This window comes from Acromyrmex echinatior, unplaced genomic scaffold (assembly GCF_024713525.1).
Source record: "Acromyrmex echinatior isolate Ae372 unplaced genomic scaffold, ASM2471352v2 Scaffold20, whole genome shotgun sequence".
Classification (NCBI taxonomy): Eukaryota; Metazoa; Arthropoda; class Insecta; order Hymenoptera; family Formicidae; genus Acromyrmex; species Acromyrmex echinatior.
The window spans coordinates 449,219-470,238 of record NW_028259054.1 but is presented as its reverse complement, the minus strand read 5'-3'; the positions used below and the strand labels follow the sequence as shown (position 1 = coordinate 470,238).

At 41.3% G+C, this 21,020-nt stretch overlaps 1 protein-coding gene, 1 long non-coding RNA gene and 2 pseudogenes across 2 annotated transcripts in view; all 4 read right to left on the bottom strand.

The window, feature by feature from the left end:
* LOC147906557 (uncharacterized) overlaps positions 1-21,020 on the bottom strand; it is a 270,166-nt gene that overhangs the window by 34,927 nt on the left and 214,219 nt on the right. The window lies entirely within an intron of this gene.
* LOC147906565 (uncharacterized) lies at positions 6,835-10,221 on the bottom strand. Its single transcript, XM_087416307.1, is given in 2 exon segments — positions 6,835-8,787; positions 8,789-10,221. Coding segments are annotated over 2 exon segments (1,866 nt in total). The 5' UTR covers positions 10,214-10,221; the 3' UTR covers positions 6,835-8,346.
* LOC147906564 (uncharacterized) lies at positions 10,337-10,913 on the bottom strand (annotated as a pseudogene).
* Positions 11,037-12,985, bottom strand: LOC147906563 (uncharacterized; annotated as a pseudogene).

Sequence of the window (21,020 nt, the reverse complement as noted above, 5' to 3'; positions counted from 1 at the left end):
ATGTTAAAAAAAAACGTTTCTTTTGCATATAGAATGTTAAAACTTACATGTTACTGCAGTTCTTCTTCGTTTCGTACGATGCGTTGCTGTCTTCAGCGTAGTACATTTTTCAACCGTTCGTACAAGCGAGTATCGCAAGACTAATTGCACCCGCGTAAATTGCGATATATATATAAAACTTCTAGAATCGAAGAGGAGATAACTCTCCCCTCTTTTTCTAAGAATTGCGAACCTGTTGCAACACGTTTTATCGAGTCTTTCTACGTTTTTTTTATTTTTTATTTTTTGTTCGCGAGTTTATCAATGCTTATACTTTATGATTTATATTTCGATGGCATCGATGACGTTGGTGATGAGCACGTTGGTGACTTTGACACCTTTTCTCCAGGATATTCCCAATATCTCGCTTTTTCCTTCGAAGGCGGTGTACTTGGCGGACTTGGCGACAATGGGCAGTACCCCTTTCGCTCGATTGATTTTCGACGTATATATTCCTTTATTCGGTCCATGTCTTAACGCTCGTAACTGAAGTTTACGATTGAATGAAAAAAAAGTCTAATATACTGCCTATATACTATTGCATATATATATATATATATTGCATATATGTACTGTCAGATGTACTGTCTGATCGGACACGTCGCGACACGTTTTATCAAGTTTTATCTTTTTATGTATTTTTCTTTGTCACGAATTTATACATACGTTTATACATACGTTTATACATACGTACATACGTTTATACATACATACATACATACATACATATATATATTATACATACATATGTACATACATACGTACTACGTACATACGTTTATACATACGTTTATACATTACAAAGGAAGGGAAAAGAAATACATAATAAATACGTTAACGTATTTTTATTTAAAAAATTCTTTTGCAACCACCAGTTATATATTTTCAATACATTTTGTAACGCGCAATTCTTAACATGTTGTCCACATCGTATAATATTAGTAACATCTAGATTAGATAAAGATTCCATGTCTTCGTAAACTGCGTCCAAGGCCTCGATGTATACGCGTTCTCGCTCATCGTCCAGAAGCAAATTCTGAAGCCACATTCGTTTCTCGCGTCCCTTGACATACACAACAGCATCATCTTCAAATACAGCCATCGTAATTAGACGTTTCGCCTCGTTGTACGGGATCGTCCCATCCTCCCATTGCAATCCATGGTGATAAGCAATCAACCAGGAGGCGCAAGACCTGTCGGATCTTGTTAAAAATTTCCATGGCATGGAGCTCGTAAAAATGTAATGCGTGAGAACGGTCCCCTGTTTCAACACCGCTACTTCCTTCACGATAAATTTCTTGTTAACGATCCTTGCAGATTCACGAACGTTGGCACGAGCATGTTGTCGAGAAGACTACGGTCGATTGCGGTCGATTGCGACGTATCGTAGATCTTATATCGTGTCATCTTAGGTGATTTTGCGCACAACATTGTTCAATGGATTATACTGAACCACGCGATCGTGTATGATGAGACAATAGGCTGTTGTATTTGCGGGTACATCCTCTTTACATTCAAAGTCTAATCGCACGTCCACGGTGCCACTCTTGACTGATTCGTTCTGTCGAGAGCAATCGATGATCACGAATGGACTATTACGTAAAAAAGTTGTAAAGGTGAGACTCGGCTCGAGATACTCGTATCCGTAGTAGCCCTTGCAGAAATGCACGTACAAGTCGTACAGAATCGCACATCTGTTTTTGTCAAAATCCAGATTCAAGTCATCGTACGGATAACATTCCGAATTCAGATAAAGTTTCGCATTGGTTAATTTGCAGTCGTCGAATCGACTTACATCCTCAGACATGACGTTTTTTCAACCTGTTTGCATAGCGAAAATAACATAGCGCGGCTTCTCGAGCTGAGTAGCCGTCTTGATGGCCCGCGAATGCTTGGTTGTGCTCTGCAAGAGCGGAAATTCGTACAGATCCCACGAACGAAAAGCCATGCTCAGATATCATCCGCTCTCCAAAGCGCGCAGCATCGACAGCTTATTTATCTCGCTCAATAACACGTGCGGCATTCGCCACTGTACTTTGAATAATTCGAGCGTTGGCTCGACCGCCGGATCTCCCGTCAGACAATTGTTGTCGTTGCGCGCTCGTATTAAAATCAACTCGTGACGAGCGTTGATCACCACGCGTAATCTTCGCAAAATCCCAGCAGTACGTAGAGCGGTACACAGAAATTAAAATATCCGGCTGCAGTAGTCTGCGCATCCCAGCCGGCATTCCGTAAAATCACGCTTCTGTTAGATGACACTGTTACATAGTTTTTGAGCGTGCTAGTTATACCCACATTTCTATTACGGTCAATCTCCACACCATTGAGTTCATATCGAATCTCATCGAATATGAACGCGACGTAATTATTTCCCAATGTCACCTGGACCCTCGACATATAGAAAGCTTTCGTACGGCAGTGTATACAGATCCTGTATGGGTATTCTTATTTCGTCGCTGTACCCAAACGTGGTGTTGGCGAACGGGTTGTACGTGTGAGTCTCAATCTTGACGATCATCGAAGATCGGCTCGTCTTTAATGTTTAAGATATCAGTCATCTCAAATGTTGCGCACCGCGAATCCCAAAAACTTTAAAAATGTAACGTTCGTCGCGTTGAGTTTCTTCTTCCTGATGCAGCTGGATGAGCGAGCGTTAGCGAGCTGTGGCGTAACCGACCTTGTAAAGGATACGTTATCTCTTTGCGTACGCTCCGTTCCGTTCAGCACGAGCATTTCACGCTCACGTTATTACTGTCGCCGTCGTACGTGCAATCTAACGGTGATCTCTTCTCCTCGAAAATCGAGCAATCGTCCGTTTTGATCGACGATGCATATCGTTAGATCTGTAATGCTCTGTGCGATGATCGGCAGGTAAATGATTTGCGTCGGCCTCTCCGATATCTTATATCCTGGCGCCACGCTCGGCGAAAATTCATGTATCGTGTGCACGCTTGCCGTTGCTGTATGCACCCGCGGTCACGTTGCACTCTACGCGGATAACGTTTACATTCATTATGTTGATCGACATGTCTGATTCGTGCCACCTTCGCGGCTGCAGTATACGCTTCGACGAGAATCCCAGCAGCGATCCAATGCTGTTGGACTTGTCAAAGTTTATTCTGTACGCATATCTAATCTCACATTTCATCATGTTGTAGTTTGCGCAGAGCGTAATCGGGTATTCTTCACCCTCATCATTATCATCATCATCATCAGTGTTATTGTTATTGTCATCACCCACTACATCAACGGTTTCAAGTGCGTCGCGGTGCGGACGTTTTCGTAAAATCGCGCATTTCAGAAATTCATTTATATTTCGCACTTCGTACGAACCCTCGGGAATTGTAATTTCCACGTCGTCTTTGGTGAAAATTTGTTGTCCGATTCGTTCACGTTCGGTATCGTGTGATAAGTTTCAAAAATCGCCAAACCGAGCTCGTAATCTCCGTCACTCAAATCTATGGCGGGGAAGTAATTCGCCGCGAGGACGGTGCTCTTTCCGCTCAGCGTAAGCATCAACGACATGATGGAAAAAGCGTTCGACTAATACTAAGATTTCACAGCACCTCGTCGAGCTATTTAAATTCACGCGCGTCTACCGTTTGCAGAAACCGCAGACACATCTGTCCGTAGAAACTCTGATCGTACGTCTGATAAGACGTGCGATTGTACTCTATCGCCATAGCGTCGTTCTCGAAATATCGCATCAGTTCCTTAGGCGGTCGAAGATTACCAAAACTGTCAAAATACATGACGCGATTATTCCTCTTCGCGTACGCTACCCAGTGAGTACCAGGCCCCGTCGCATCGTCCAGATTCACGATACCGCTTTTGTTTCGGCGCACACCGCTCATCGGTAACGCGTTACGCATGAAAACGCCTCTAAAGTATGGTACACGCATACGTCTCGCGAGCTCGTTCAATTGTACATTGGTAGTTGCGCCAGACGGCATTTTTATCTTTTTGACGTTTTTTTTTTCTTTGCAGCTACGCCCTGTCCATGTTTGTATGGACCGAGATACAGTCCGCGTTCATATTTGTACGGAGCGAGATACAGTCCGCGACCCTGTTCCATCGCGCGATCGTGACGTTGCAGCTCTTCGAGCTGACGTCGCGCGGTTTTGCTATCGTTTATCGCTTTCGCCACGCTGGCTGCTCCGCCGATCAAGGACCCGAGTGCACCCAACATTGGTAGAAACGGTAACGCACCGCCTCGTTTCGCCGTCGGAAGTATCCGCTTTTTCGTCGCCTTTTTTTTCGTCGTTTTCTTCTTCGGTTTCATGCCCATGCCGATCTTGGTCTTGGCTTTCATCGCTGCCTAGACGGCAGCTGCGGCGGCTCTCTCGCTTAGAGCCGAATCTCTCGCGACGACGCGTCCTAGCGCTTTATCGGCGAGTACCTTGTCCGCCGTGTGTCTATCGGTGAGATCGTTGCTTCGAGAATACGTAATGTCGTGTTCTCGGCACGCCGCGTCCAGCGGATTTATTTTGCCCGCGTCACCTCTGGTTAATCGTTTCGTAAGTCGAGTGCCCGGACTGCAAAACTGATAACCCGGAATATGTAACTCGAAAGGAACCGCGTTTATCGCTCGATTTAGCAGACTGCCGCGCGACGCCGACATTCGCTACAATTCTTTATCTTCGGTGTAGGGCCGTCGATATGCGTCCGCTGCCATGGCTGATTGTAGTTCGTCGCAGCGACGATAAGTTCGAACCTCCGAATCTGCCTTCACGTGTTCCGGAAGCTTGTCCCAGACGTGTTCGATGTATTCACCGTACACGCGTAAGAGTACGATATATACTTCGGTATATATTGTAACTGCTCGGCGCTCAAATCTCGAATATCGGAAGGATGACACAGCGCGAGATACATTTTGCTACTGCACGATTCGCGGATTCGCGCACCTTTAAATAATCGTTTGAGAGCACGTAATCTTTAGTGTGAGCATTCGTGCTGCAATCGCTGACGTGTCACAAACTGTGACGTGAAATCGCAAATGATGGGAGGCAGTGCGGAGAAGCGCAAGCACGGCGAAATGCTGCCGAGTACTATAAGCGCGATCATTTGCGGCCCGTCGAATTGTGGTAAAACCAACGTTCTCATAAGTTTGCTCGAGAGTCCAAATGGCGTACGTTTCGAGAACGTGTACGTCTACTCGAAATCACTGCAGCCAAAGTATCGATATCTCGAAAATTTATTTACATCTATCGATGAAATCGGCTACTTTACGTTTTCCAACAATAGCGACATCGTTCCACCGAACGAGGCGCGCCCAAATTCTATTTTTATCTTTGATGACGTGGCATGCGACAAGCAGGTGAGAGAATATTTTTCGATGGGTCGCCACGCGAACGTTGACTGCTTCTATCTTTGTCAGACATACGCGAGGATACCTAAACATCTGATACGCGACAACGCGAACCTGCTGATCCAGTGGACAGGATTGTACCAACTTGAAACACGTTTACAATGATCACGTGAACACCGACATGTCTTACGACGAATTTTGCACGTTGTGCAGTGACTGTTGGCAAAAAAAAATGGATTTTTAGTAATAGACAAGGATAGTGCGCTTAAAGACGGGAGATACAGAAAGGGATTTAACGAGTTCGCAATACTGTAACGTGACTAGTCGTTGTTGATACTTCGCCAAAGACGAACATGGCTGATGTGCGCGAGCGTGAAAAAATCGCGAGAGAGATCGAGAAGACGAGCGAGTCGATCCGCAAGAAATCGCGCTCTGAAAACCGGTAGAATCGAGGAAGACATGGCATTGGACAGACATTTTAAGCCTATTATCAAACCGCTGTGACAAATAGTTAACAGTCCCGGTGTGCACGTGATAAAGAAACAGTCGCGCGACGATGACGCAGCGTCTGCCTCCAAACGCGAGAGGAAGGAAGAAGAAGAAGAGGAGAAGGAGGAGGAGGAAGAGGGAGAGAAAGAGAGTGAGACGTTCGAGCGTTCCGCGATTTCGGATAAATCCGATGATCGATCGCACGATCGTGTACAGCCGATAACCTCCACTCCGCGTACGATGATCGTACCGACGATAGAATCGTTGGATAACGTTTTCGAAACGACGGACGACTCGCTAGCAATAAAGGTTCAAAATCAGTTGCAAACGTCGGAAGGTCGAGAGGCGTTGCAAGCCGACTTGGGTCCGCTGGGTCAAAAGTACGTCGAGGCTGTCCTGAGGGGAGCGCGAGATAAACAGAAGAGTGGTATAGATTATGTATACGGCGTTTACCTACACAAGGATGGATTGATGTTTGGCAATAAACGTTTCGACGTGGATGATGCTGACAACATAATTATCGACGGCGTACGATACGCCGGTCTTTACGAGTTAATTTTCAAGAGAATTCCCGACGATCTCCTTTACACGAAAGACGATATGAACAAATACAAGAGCATGCTGCTGGCGACAAATGCGCACAAACACAAGCATCATTCGCAGAGCCGATTATTGAGCAACAGGGGATACAAGTACAAATACGTAATCACGCCGTTGATGTCGATCACACCCAAGAAACAGAAGAAGAAATTTGGAAAGGGATTATCTCACGCAATGACATTAAATGACAATGCGATCGATTACGTGCACTGGGATCCCAACGAGCTGATGGATCGTCTACGATTGCTCGACGCTTCGCACCGAGCGGGCAACAACGCTCACGACAACGAGATGCTGTCGATTATCGAAGAACTTCGCGAAGCCGGTCTTATTATAAATTAAATTGTGTATCGACGAAACGAGTCAGTCGAGTGGCGTCAGCGAGAAAAAAATACTTTTGGTCTTTGTATTACACGTCGAATCATGAAAAAGAAATCCAGCGAAAAGAGAAAAATTAGCTCGGAGAGACATCGACTCGTCGAGGAATTGCTCCGGCGAGAAGAAATTTTCCACGAAGACGCGTCATAGTTCGAGAATACGACGATTTATGGCAGGCTAATATTGTCGAGATGCATCCGTACTCGAGTTTTAACAGAGGCCACCACTACATATTCACCGTCATCGATGTGTTGAGCAAGTACGCGTGGGCCGTACCGCTCAAGAGCAAGGGTGGAAGCGAGACGGCTGATGCTATTGTTGAGATAATTCGAGCAAGTGGAAGATGTCCTAAAAATTTACAAACGGATATGGGGAGGAAGTTTTACAACGTTGGTGTGCAGAAAATCTTGAAAAAACACAATGTTAATCACTATTCCACGTATTCGACATTGAAAGCGTCGGTAGTCGAGCGGTTTAATCGTACGTTTAAAAGTGACATGTGGAAGATGTTTACACTCAACGGCAATTACAAGTGGATCAACGAGCTACCGCGTCTCGTATCAGATTACAATGCGCGCAAGCATCGCACTATCGGCATGCGACCCGCCAACGTAACTCCCGCGATCGCCGAAAGACTCTTGGACACGGTGTACAGCGTGATAAAAATCGCTGGTCCAGCAAAATTCAAAGTGGGCGATTCGGTACGCGTGAACAAGTACAAGACGATTTTTGAGAAGAGTTATACACCAAATTGGATCACCGAGGTGTTTACGATCGTTAAGGTACAGCGTACCAATCCCGTAACCTATCTACTCGAAGACTATCGCGGAAAATCCGTCGCTGGTGCGTTCTACGAGCACGAGTTGCATCGCGCTACTCATCCGGACGTGTATCTCGTGGAGAAAGTACTGCGCAGGAAGGGAGACAAGGTGTACGTCAAGTGGCTGGGATTCGATGGATCGCACAATTCATGGATACACAAAACAATGTCATTTGATAAAATTTTTTTTTTCGCATATTTTTTTCTACATGTAAAAAAAATATATCAATATAAGTATATAAAAAATATAAGTATATAAAAAAATATAAGTATATAAACGTTTTTTATTACTTCCCATTCATCATCATCATCTTCGTTTTGGAGTATACAAAATGTATAATTATTTGTAACAATTTATGTATGGAGCAGCATAAATGATAAAAAACATAACACATAAAATAAGTAAAGTAAATTAGAATACTAGTATATAATACGTATATAAATGTTAAAAACATGCGATATGTATTATATGAAAGTACAATAATCGTAATACATAAAAAATAATACTTGTATAAATGTAAAAAAAAAAGTGTAAAGTACAATAGTAATACATATTTACAGCGTTTTACAAGTGATGGGAAGTACTTTCATTAATGTATTTTTTAATGCTCATGTGAAATAAATAACATTCTTTCATTAAAAACGCTACGAATTAATTCCAACACCTAATATAATAGCAACATATAATATACACAATACATATATTGTATTACAAAGGTATCCGCCAATGTCCCCATGGTAACGTCTCCGTCGAGTCCGGTACGACGTATCGTTTGTCGTCGTATGGACTCAGAGCGATTTTCGATTCGGATATCGTGTACACCTCGTGTAATTTAGATCGTATACACGATTGACGGCGAGTCATTTCAATCTCTTCGTTCAAACATCGTGTGTAATCGTCGAACGTTATCGTTCGCGCTACGACGTTATTCTTTACGCCTTTCGCCTTTTTAATGTCCTTCTTGCCATCCACTCTTGCCGCGTACATCTTCGCTCTAAGTCCAACAAATTCGATCATTAATACACCGTTGTTTTCATCCTTCATCAGGCCGAGTACTTTTTTGTTCGCGAGAGGCATATCGTACACGTTGTCTGCCGGATAATCGTTCGTGTCGAATCTAGCGATATCACGTTTCATAGTCTCGTAAACAGTTGTCGCATTCTATATAATAAATGAGACTATCCGTGTCGGTGTACATGATCTTGCATTTGTCGCGATACATCGGTGACATGTACTCGTGATGAAATTCGTACAAACAAACTTTTGATATGTCAAGTATGCACATACCCACGTAAATCGGCTTGTTGAATTTTACCTCGAGTTTGCGCATTTCGACGGCAATCAAATTTTCCGCAAAGACGCTGCGGCTGTGAAAATTCGATTTCGCGATCATTGCCTCCGCGCCGTACCGTCCGTCCCATTTTGTTATTAATTTGACATCAACGTGGTTGCGCACATTCTCCATAGTTTTGCCGAATACTGCGTTGTTCATTAGTTTATATAAATTTTTTTCGAAATCGTTTTTCGCGGACGTTCTAAATTGTGTATTGAGTTTAATATAATCGTGAAGCCATGGAGATTGCGCGAATTGTAGTACTCGATGGATCTTTGTTACGCGAAGACCGTGATGAGTACATTGCTGCAGGTTGCGGTAATGGATGACGTAACGCTGCTTATCGTACAACGCTAGAAGTTTATCTTCGTGCTTGCCAGGCGGTTTATCGCGCGTTGGACAGAAAGGTAGGTCAGTGTGTCGGTCGTGTAGATGCTGCGGATATTCGAGATCAACCTCGAGAATATAACCGATAGGTGAATCCGGAGCGATCGCGCTCACGTCAAAGTTCGCAACGTCTTCGACCCACCGAAATTCGGTGTATGGTAAAGGTTGACACATCGCCCACCCGTACAGATTATTCACATCGTAGTACATCAAGTACGACGACGGTTTCGACGGATCGAACGAACACATGTACTTGTTATTAGCCTGCGCGTATCTGCCGGAGCATTGACTGAGGCCACCGCGTATACCGCGTTCGATGAACATGACCATATCAATGTCAGTGAGCAACTCGAATCTTATGCGTGTAAATTTCAGCATGGCGTCCCACGTGAAACCTGGCAATGTATAGTAATGCGCGGGATCGAGACAGTAACTCGCGATGCAGCTATTACGGAAATTTTCGAAAATGTCTGCTAATAACAAGACATCAGTTTTCAAGTACAGATCACTGTATTCGCCGAGCGTTCGAATGGAGAATCGCTTCCAGATGTTCGCGGCGTGAGCGTAATCGCTCTCGGATACTGTATCGCCTGTCAACGAACTGAAAAATAATTCGTGCGGTGGTAAGCGCGTGTCCTGCAATTTTTCAACACAATCAATGTACTCGTACGGAAAGACACATTTTCGTGTGAGTAATTCAAATTCTTCATCCGATAATGTTGGAAATTCGGAACGTACAATTTTTAATTTATCTTTATCGAGATACGACGCCAATTTATCAAGGCTTGCATTTAAAAATTTGAAAGAATCAATGAATCTTAATTTTATTGCAATTTTTCTGAAAATTCTTTTCATTTGCGTCTTTGGTGCTATCGATATGTTTAGTGAATGAAATATATTTATATGAAATATATTTTTCTTTAGTTATTGGTAGTATATCTGGACCACGTCCATCGTACGCGGCAGCAATTTCCTTAATTATAAAATGTGCGTCGTATAATCGTGCGCCGATAAATTGTGAAAAACGATCGGAATATAAAATGAATTTTTATAATTTAAATTACAATTCGAATGCGCTGGACCACGATATCTACCGGTGAGATGACAATGATCGCAGAACCTCTTATCGTCCGGCGCGAACGGTTTCTCACAAATATGACAACGCGTCGCGCTACGGTATGCCTCCAATTGTTCTTTCGATAACGTTTCCATGGGTACGTTGGCGGATACTATATTTTTCACTCGATGCGCCAAATCGTTGAGTTGTCGCGCGAACCACGCTATATAGTCTTCATCGCGATGGAAGTGATACGACGATAACGCGTCATCGTACGCACATCGCACGTAGTAGCCTATGCTAAACGCGTCATGCTGTTGATACGCGTACGATGATGCGTCTTCCTTGTCGGATTTCGTCTTGCGTAAGACGCATTCCAGATCGGTGTAGACGATGAACGGCACTCGTTTCTCGATTGTTATAGTTGTCGAATTCGAGCCACCTGTCGTCCTCGCTCGGCAGTCGGATAGCGGAGTCGTTCATCTTCTCGCAGTCCATTACGTGCGACTGCAATTTTTCGTTGGCACTGAAATAGTGCAAGCATCTGAAAAAAAAATTATAACTATTATCATTATTTTATTAGTAAGATGGAAAATTATAATAATTTTTTTTCATGTATACTTACCGATCGCAGAAAAATTTCCTGTTCTTTTTCCCACTAATCTGCGAGCTCACGAGATGGGATAGGTTTTTTATCCACGCAAAATGTCCAACACCGTTGCGTGGATCTTGCACGTATAACACGTTGACGTGTTTCTTCTTCTTTTCATTGGTGAGTCGCAGAGGAAGAATCTGTTTATTCTCGATGCCGTACACGTTGATCGACACCGCGTTTAACCGTTCAAATTTATAAATATCTTTTAAAGTCACTGGAAACTCAATGTTTGCGAGATTCAGTACTGTCGTATAATGCGGATACGACGATTCCCGATCCGTATTCTTTTCAGCCGGATACAGCGCGGCGACCACCGACCACGCGAAGCACGCATTGCCCGTTGAACGCACACTGATCACCGCTCGTTTCGTCGCTATTTCTCGTGGCACTTTGATGTGACATCCCGCGTGCATTGGATTATGCTTATTCACATTCACTATCAAATTGAGGATTCGCGACAATGCCCATCCGCTGTCACGTTCCTGGAATTCTTCGAGCGATGCTAGGATAGGCTCGATGACACGCTGCTCGTACCACTCGCGCAAATCGGTGTATCGGTATATCTCGTTGTTTTTTGTAATTATGCTCTTATGAGCACGTTACGTTTATCCTTCGTCGCGAACTCACCGTTGAACGCGGTGTTCACTTTTACGCTACCGTGTCTTTCTATAGCGTCTCGTACACGCTCGAACACTATTTCTCTCGCGTCTTCCAAAAACCGCCGCGGCTCAATGTGATTAGAGTTTATCACAGCACCTGTCGATATACGGCTTTCAAACGCGGCGTCGATCTCTCGCCAGACGAGAGATCTTTCGTCGCGACTCGCGTACTCGCCACTCGCGTACTCGCCACCAACGTGCACGAAACGTCGCTTCAATTCCAACTTTGCACGCGCGATCCTCGTCACCGCAGATTGTCTGTATCCAATGGTGAGACGCGGACGCTTGGCACGACAAAGTTCTTCGAGCTGCTCGATGCATTCGTCGCATCGTTGCAGCCATGAGAAACACTCCACCAGAGTAGCGACCTGGCTGCACTGTTCCAACAGTTCGCGTTCTACTCGCTCATAGTTTTCCATGTTTTTTTTTTAATGTGTGCAAAGTGGACACATGCTGCAGAGAGAATATAATGTACAAAGATAGTCTGCAATTGGCACATGACCAGCCGTCTATCCTACCGAAAGAACCGGTCTCATGCACCCTGACGTGATATATTCCTCCGTGATGGCGGTGATCTCGCAACGCATTTTTTTTTGTTTTTTTGGGATAGACGCGAGATCCGCGGCGACAGTTCGAAACGCACTTAGGGTGGACGCGGGGTCAGCGGCGGCGGTGGTGGCAGCGTCTGCGGTGATGGGTGGCGGCGGTCCCAATAATACGTGACACCACAACATAGCGATACGTATCATCCGGGACTTCCCGCGCCTCCCCCTCCCTTCCCCGCGCCTACCAGTACTCCCCGCGCCAACTCCTTTACGCGGGTGCAATTAGTCTTGCGATACTCGCTTGTACGAACGGTTGAAAAAATGTACTACGCTGAAGACAGCAACGCATCGTACGAAACGAAGAAGAACTGCAGTAACATGTAAGTTTTAACTATATGCAAAAGAAACGTTTTTTAACATTATGTATATATACACAGCATGGAGCATCGCAAGATGCGTTTATTGGGTAGACGTTATGATCTGACGACTACGGGCTATAAATGTTTGGAAATTGGAATCAACTTAAGTGAAGTGATAATTTTTTTTTATTGTGCAGCTATAACATGCAAAAAGAACAAAAAGTTGAGGAGACTGCCTCCTCCTCCTCTTTCTTAGAGGAGATTCAAAATAATATAGTTGATCTCACTCAATTAAATGTGGATCAGGTCCTCTGAGGGAGGACCCCGTCCGCGGGGCGCGGGGGGTACTCGGTGGCGCGGGGAGTACTGGGGGAGGCGCGGGAAGTTCCGGCGCTATCAGTGTTTACTGATATGATGATACGTATCGCTATGTTGTGGTGTCACGTATTATTGGGACCGCAGCGATACGTCATCATATCAGTAAACACTGATAGCGCTGGGATTTCCCGCGCCTCCCCCAGTACTCCCCGCGCCACCGAGTACCCCCCCGCGCCCCGCGCTCCCCTCAGAGGACCTGAGTTAGAACCCGCCTATTATTCCTACTGCTAACCGTAATTGTTTATCGCTCCCGCATTTAATTCATAACCGGGAACTTGGTTTCCGCAATGTGTTAACACGCATTAACATTTGGTATTCAAAATACCAAATAGAGTATCAGGGTTACGTTTCAATAAAAACGTTTAGTAAAATGAAAATAAGATCTGAAATTCATACGTGTATTCTAGGCATGTGTGTTACAGTTGATTATGTATCTTGGCGGAGATATAAGTATAAGTATTACCGACCTACATGTCAATTATCCACCGAATTTTGGGTCTGAAGATTCTCTCTGTGATTCTTCTGATAATGATGAATAAATTGGGGGAGGAAAGGGGGATAAAGTTTAAAGCGGTCGTGTGACGTTACTGCATCAGGTGCTCGGAAGATATGGATTCATACGTTCAACTGTAAGTATTTTATTTATACTTGTTTGTGGAAAATTTTTTTTCTAGATAGTTTATCTGTTCTTCTCCATTACAGCGTGTCTTCACATATAATTTGTGAGGACGGCGATATTCATATTGGAGCGGAGGAGATATAAAATGTGATAAAATATAATATATGTAAAAATAAATAAATAAATATGGATTAACCTGGATTAACTCTGTGTTCAAAATTATTTATTCCTTTAGCATCCCTTTCTATCTCTGCGGTATCGTGTTACGCGCGCGTCATCACGAGTGATACCATCGCGCGCGACCGTATCATCACGCTCTCTCTAAAATAATAGTTATAATTCAGTAGAATGAAAATATTTCTGCATAAATAATTGCATGTAATAAACGCTGAATGAAAGATTATATAAGAAGAGGATAACGATGCATAAGCAAAAAAATAATAAATATTAATGGTATGTGTGGTGGAGATTGCGTTCGATGGTGGCGGCGGAGACCGGCGACGAGTCGCGCCCGGAGGTGGCGGTAAGAACCAACGGCAGGTCGCGCCTGGTGGTGGAAGGGACCGGTGGCGTCTAACTGCGCCCGGAAGCAGGCCATGCCCGGAGGCGGCGGCGGGGACCGGCAGATCGCACCCGGTAGCGGCGGATCGCGCCTGGTGGCCATTGACCCCACGCCATGTCTTCATCGAGACGTGGACGCAAGTTTTCATACACTTCCGCTATGTAATTTCTCGCTATGTAATTTCCGGCTATGTAATTTCCCGCACCCGGGACATCCTCGTCCCCCTGCACCGCGACGTCATTTTTTTCTTCCTCCCTTGTGACGTCACTCCCTCCTTTCCTCGCAGACCCCCCCACCGCGGGTACCTCCCTGCCCCTCACTTCTCCCCTCGAAGCTCTCGAATTAGAACCGTTCTTGTTTACCTACTAAAGATTCACCGAAATGTATTTGTTCTTTGCATTCTTTACAAAAATTGCAGTAAATACCGACAAGAAAGCGATGATACAATAACTTGAGTCTACTATAATTTCTTCTGGAGTATTGGATAATTTTTGTGCTGATGTACTTGAATATGAAGTCTCCGTTTCCCAAGTGTGAATATTACACTTGAATTTTTTTTCTTTAATCTGCTAGCATGTTCATACGTGGTTCGTGAATGTTTGCAATCCATTGGTTTTTATTCACGTACAGTTTTACTCGGACGTTAAACGACTACTGAGAATTTTACTGTTGAATCACACAACCATCCCTAGATTAACTTGATCTGACCCTTGTGCTGAAAACAAAATCGGCGCAGCTGTCGACCGTTAAAAATCTCATACCTGCGTTCGCGGTGGGGCACTCGATCGGGCGCTCGGTCGGTTAAGAGCTCATAACTCCGAAAGTTTTACGAATTTCGATACAAAATTTTAAAGAGATATTTTAAAGATATTAAACTAAAAGATTCCGTTAAAAAAAAATCGATTTTCAAAAAACGGAATTCCCACCTTAATTATTACCACCTTTATTATTAATACGACCAAGTTTCATAATTAATCGATCGAGTGCCAATATCTAGTATCGAAATCGATGATATTGAAATGCAATGTCTCCCTCCCTTGATAAAAGAACCTCGATCATTTATTCTTTTTGGAAGGGGCATGACAATCGAACATGTTTTGCAATATGTTTCAAGGTTAATAGAAGTGTAAATGTAAATGAAACTCGATAGAATTATATTTTCATAAATTTTTATGAGGGTACAGTGGGGATGCGTTTTTGAAGCATACTTTGAAAATGCGCGTATAATGCTCTACTCTGAAAAGAGGGAGTTACAGACAAAAATAAATTCAGTGTAGAAATATGCCAAATTATAATACGTACGAAATCTACGAGAGCGAACTCATCTTACTGTTGATAAATCGTTGTAAACATGGATCGAAATTTCAATCAAATAGAGCACGATCTATTGAAGCGATCCCACTAAATTGCTGCCTTGAAGAAGTGTTTCGCGTGGATAGGAGAGTGCAATGAATTTATTAAACAGCTTGAAGAATATAATCATGTCAAGCGTCCACGGCTCTCCATTGGATACAAACAATCTCTAATCAATTGTACGACTTGAGGGTACAAAGACTCAATTAGAAAAGCGATTTCTGCATTTTGGTGGTGATTACGTGAACATTAACAATAACAGTGACGCGGAAAGATTTTTTGTTTGGCGAGAGATCGATTTTTTTTGAAAATCGAATTTTAACCGGTGCGATAATTAAGGCGGACTATATCTAGCCGCATCGATTTTTAGAAGACATCAGCAATGTAGTGCTCGAGCGAGTGCAAAACAATAGAAAGACACAACTGTGAACACCATATTTAACGGCGAATTTGCGACGGGTCATAAATCAATAAAAGTATTAATACTAAAAACTATGAACTCTTTCAAACATCGAATTTGCGTGAGTGGTACGAGCGGCAATCGATCCCCCGTTAGCATCTCTCGAAGAGTTTCCAGAACAGTGGGAGGATGCTGTCGCGAATCATGAATAAATATTAATAAGTGTTATCCAATGCACATGGGATATCGTTTTGAAATGCCGCGAGAGATAATAACAAAGAGAGCAGTGATTAACGTGCGATCGATAATGCATGTTTCGTGGTCGGTGATTACCGCTCTGTACTCAGCCGAAAGAAATGATCGCGGATCGTGAATCTTCCTACCCACACTATACGATGGTGTTAAATTTCCAAAATATAGAATTTCCTATAACGTTAAAAGACGTCACGAATTCGAACATCTCAACGATGTGTACGTCCATTAATGCTTAAGTATCGAGGGATAGAAAACGCTAAACGTTCTTCCGATACGACTCGCTAACGACAAAAAGGAGAAACATGTCAATTTACTATATTTACAAGATCCGCGAGACGACAATGTAGATCTTTTTGCATAGATCAAGAATCTGTCTCAGCTCGCAATTGAATAGGGGAGACCGGGATCAGTTGAATATAGGGGTAAGTAGAATAATCGAGGCTACATTAAAAACAAATCACGCGAGATATGCGTAAACGTGTCTGAGCACGCAGCAGCGACTGCCGCTAAGTCTGCTGTAATATCTTATTGCGAACACATTTATAATAGAAGTTATGCCACAATTTTAAAAAATCGTACATCTAGGTAAGTAAATATTTTTATTCTTAAAGTTTTTGTTTTACTTATCGCTATATATGATTATTTGTGATATTTGATTTCTATTTAGATAGTAAGTGTAATTCTTATTTAATAAAATCCAATAGATTTTTTTTGTTTATGTGTCTCTGTTATTGTATATTGTTAATGTTTTTAAAAAATGAACGGATGGGGATAGTAGACTAAACACAGCATGGACTCATTTAGTGACGATTCTTATAATATTTACTCAAAATTTTATTCCTTTAATGAGATTTTCCTTAGCGGTAAATGTTATAAATTTAGTTCCCTCATGTCCAATCTCGAAAACTAGGCTTATTCGACGTGTTTTTGCACGAAATGAACGAATTTTGCAAAAAAAAAGTATTGTTTGCCCTGCGAAACGAATGTTTGTATTTAAAATATATTTTTATAAAAATTTTATTAATATGTAAGTTGCGATAAGTTGTATATATGCAATCTACGAGCACGTATCAATATCATCATCAAGTATTTAGCATAAGATACAACGTGCTCTGTTCGTACGACGATTCGTTATCAAAATATCGATTTCGTCGTGATTCGGATTGCGTTTCATGGTTTGTCGAAAAACTGTCATACACTGTCGCTAAAAGTTTATTCTGCTGTTTGCCAGATAGTTTATCACGCGTTGGTAAGTCAATGTGTTCGTCGTGCAGACATTCCGAATATTTTAAATCGACCTCAAAAACATTACCTGATCAATAGCGATTACTATGCAGCCTTATTGGACCGTTTTAATAACATTTTAAAGAAAAAAACGTCCCCATTTGGCGAAGAAGAAGTGCTCTTCCATCAAGATGCACGGATTCACACGTGCCCGACACCTATAGCCAAATTCAATGAATTCCGCTACGAATTGCTTCCCCATCCAGCATATTCGCCAGATTTAGCCCCCTGCGACTATTTCCTATTTCCAAACCTGAAGAAATGGTTCGGAGGAAAGAGATTCACCACCAGAGAGCAGCTCATCGAGAAACAGAGGCTTATTTTGAAGAGTTGGACAAATCATATTATTCGGACGGCTTGAAAAAAGAGAATCGTTGGATTTAGCGTATCGAGCTGAAAGGAGACTATGTTGAGAAATAATAATGAATCGATCAAAAAAAATGTGTTTTATTAAGTTTTTCTAAAAACTTATTGTCTTGCCTTCGTATCCTTAAGATCAGGTCAAAGTTATCTAAATTTTTTTAAATAAAACTCTTGATTTTTTATTACATATTCTTAGTTGTCTTCAAGAACTTTTGAAAACACTATAATGTAATTCGTTTTCATTATTTTTCGAGTTATGACGCTTGAAATTACAATACCGCTGGTATTTGCATTACTCAAGATGTCAGACTGATGGTTAAAACTTTTGGAATGTTGTTCATAATCATGACATTGACAACAGATTATATATTATACTATAATTTAATTTCATCAAGATCTGATTCAAGATCATCAACAGCTATTTAAAAAAACTTTAAAAGTGTGTAGTTCGGTCTAACATCAATCAAATTGAAAATCTAAAAAGACGTTGCATTTGTTTCTTTGGCAACTACAGCTTTTATTGGAAGAAAAAATCGACTTCCATTAAAAAAAAAATAGCTATGACAAAAAAATCTGAGAAGTAGTATCATCCGCTGACAACAGTATTCCATTTTCCGGTAATTATTCAGATTAGGGGAGGCAGCTCCGATGACTTATGTTGATTGACATATGTTGTCAAGGTCATGATCCTGAGTGATCCCTCCAACAAGTTTTAGCCATCGCTCGTCTTTCGTTCAAAAGTTATAAACAAAAAAAGGTTTAAAAATAACATTTTATTTTTACATATACAGTATTAAATACTATTTTATTCTTTCATTCACATTTAGTGGGTATAATAACCTAACTCAATCCATTTCGCGTGGAAAGTTGTACATTCAAGAAGCAAAGTTTTACTAGGTTTACAACTTTCCACACGAAATGACATGGATTTACAACCTTCCACGCGAAATGAGAGTCACCTCACACTAAAAAATGGGTTAGGATTTTATAACGCGAAACGACTTTACGATATTATGATAAAATACACTTGATGTTGTTTATTGAAAATTTCTAATGAACTTAATTACTATTTTCTTCAGTAATTTCATTAATTAGATGGAAATAAGCCATAATTTCAAAAACTTATTAATTCTATCTGAATCATATTTTCGTTTGAATATAAATTCAGTATTTAAATAATGTATGTAATGGTACTCTCACGAGATACCAAAACGAGGTATTCCATTACGTATATCACGCCACAATCGTTCAACATTTTGAGTGTGAGCTCCATTGACAAGATTCACAAAGTTACAAGAATGATTCACAGTTTGATGTATATAATTTTCATTAGATCGTAAGCACGCCAACTATCACTACATATTATATTTCTGGATGCAATATAACGACGAATTAGACATATTAATGTACTCGTTGTTCTGTTTGCTACTGGAATGATAAATAAGCAGCCACTTTATCTTTCTATACCTCCAAATAACCATTATCCAGTAATTAACATGCTTTTGTGATATTTTCGACGTCTAAATTTTGCTTCGTCTATTTCGACAATAATTCCTGGGCCGCCTAATAATTTATTGATATTGATCAACCATTAATTTATATTAGTAACTATAAAATGTAAACAATATAATGATAATATGATTTGAAAATGTGTTCTACATCGATATAGCCCTTCACAACAAAAATTGATCCAATCCACAGCAGTCGATGACGTAATTTATACTTCAGTTTGTAATAATTGTTGTGATGAATTCATCATTAGAGAATAGCAAATAATGCGACATACTTTTACTTAAAAATCTCTAATGTACTTTTCTCTAATGTACTTTTGAAAATCATATATTTATTAATGCACTTAATTTAAAATTGCATACCTTTCTTTGTCGTTTTCGTTCACGTTATTTATAATACGTATTTGTACAATGCATTATAAGCGAATTGTCTGGTTTTAATTGGATCTCTTTAGTACACCGTGGACAAGTAATACGCTTTCGAAGCACTCCTTTAGCACTTAAATAATTTATTAAACCGTCATAGTGTTGTGCATTAAATAAATGAATTCATGAAACAACATGATTGTATATATAATAATACTCTTATTATGGCTATGTTCCAATATATACTGATAGTGTATGATTAATATAATTTCAAAATGAAAATAAACATACAATATATTATTTCGCCCCTAGGGGGAGTAAGAGTTGCTTCGCGTGGAAAGTCGAAACTTATGTCGCTTCGCGTGAAAGTTGTACGCCCCTTTACAGGGGGGAAGGAGGTATTAAATAGTACTTAATATCGTACATACAACAGAAATAATACATTATTTTTGAAACTTTTTTTGTTTATAACTTTTTAACGAAGGATGAGCGACGGCTAAAACTTGTTGGAGGTCACTCAGGGTCATGCTCTTGACAACATATATCAAGGTCAAGGTCATCGGAGCTGTCTCCCCTATTTTGAATAATTACCCATTTTCCATTTAAATCGTGAAATTTTCGTCTATAATGTTTTTTTTCTATCTCCTTTAACTTTAGAGAAAATTGATTGAATAAATTAACCTGTACGTTCAACATCATGATTGTGAATAACATTCCAAAGGTTTCAGCCATCAGTCTGATACCTTGAGTAATGCAAATATCAGCAGTATTATAACTTTCAAGCATCATAACTCGAAAAGAAATGAACATGAGCTTTATTATAGTGTTTTCAAAAGATCTTGAAGACAGCTATAAAAATGTTGTACCTTTCAGTGCAACAAGTAATAATTAAGGGATTCGGTCCGCCTGAAGGGTTGAAACCCATGAGGAACGCTGGGAATGGTGCACAAAGGACGGCGAAAAGAACACACACTACTTTTCATCAATTTTTTTTTTTTTTAAATAATTACCCTTTTTAATTGCACCTGTTTAGTGTAAACAATAATATTTGAACTTTGCGTTAAACACTTGTGGTTAAGCATTGATTATATATTGTCATTCGCGATAATACTTAAAGTAGTCGGTATCACGGATGTAACAGGACACTCAACGTTCGCGACGCGCGTAATGTGACGTTAGATTCACTTGTCAGATAAGACTCCTACGATCTGCGATTAGGCAGCCGAATATAAAGAATGCGCGATGTCTATTACCGCGCATTCTGGTGATATGATTATATATGGTCATGTCCGGCAA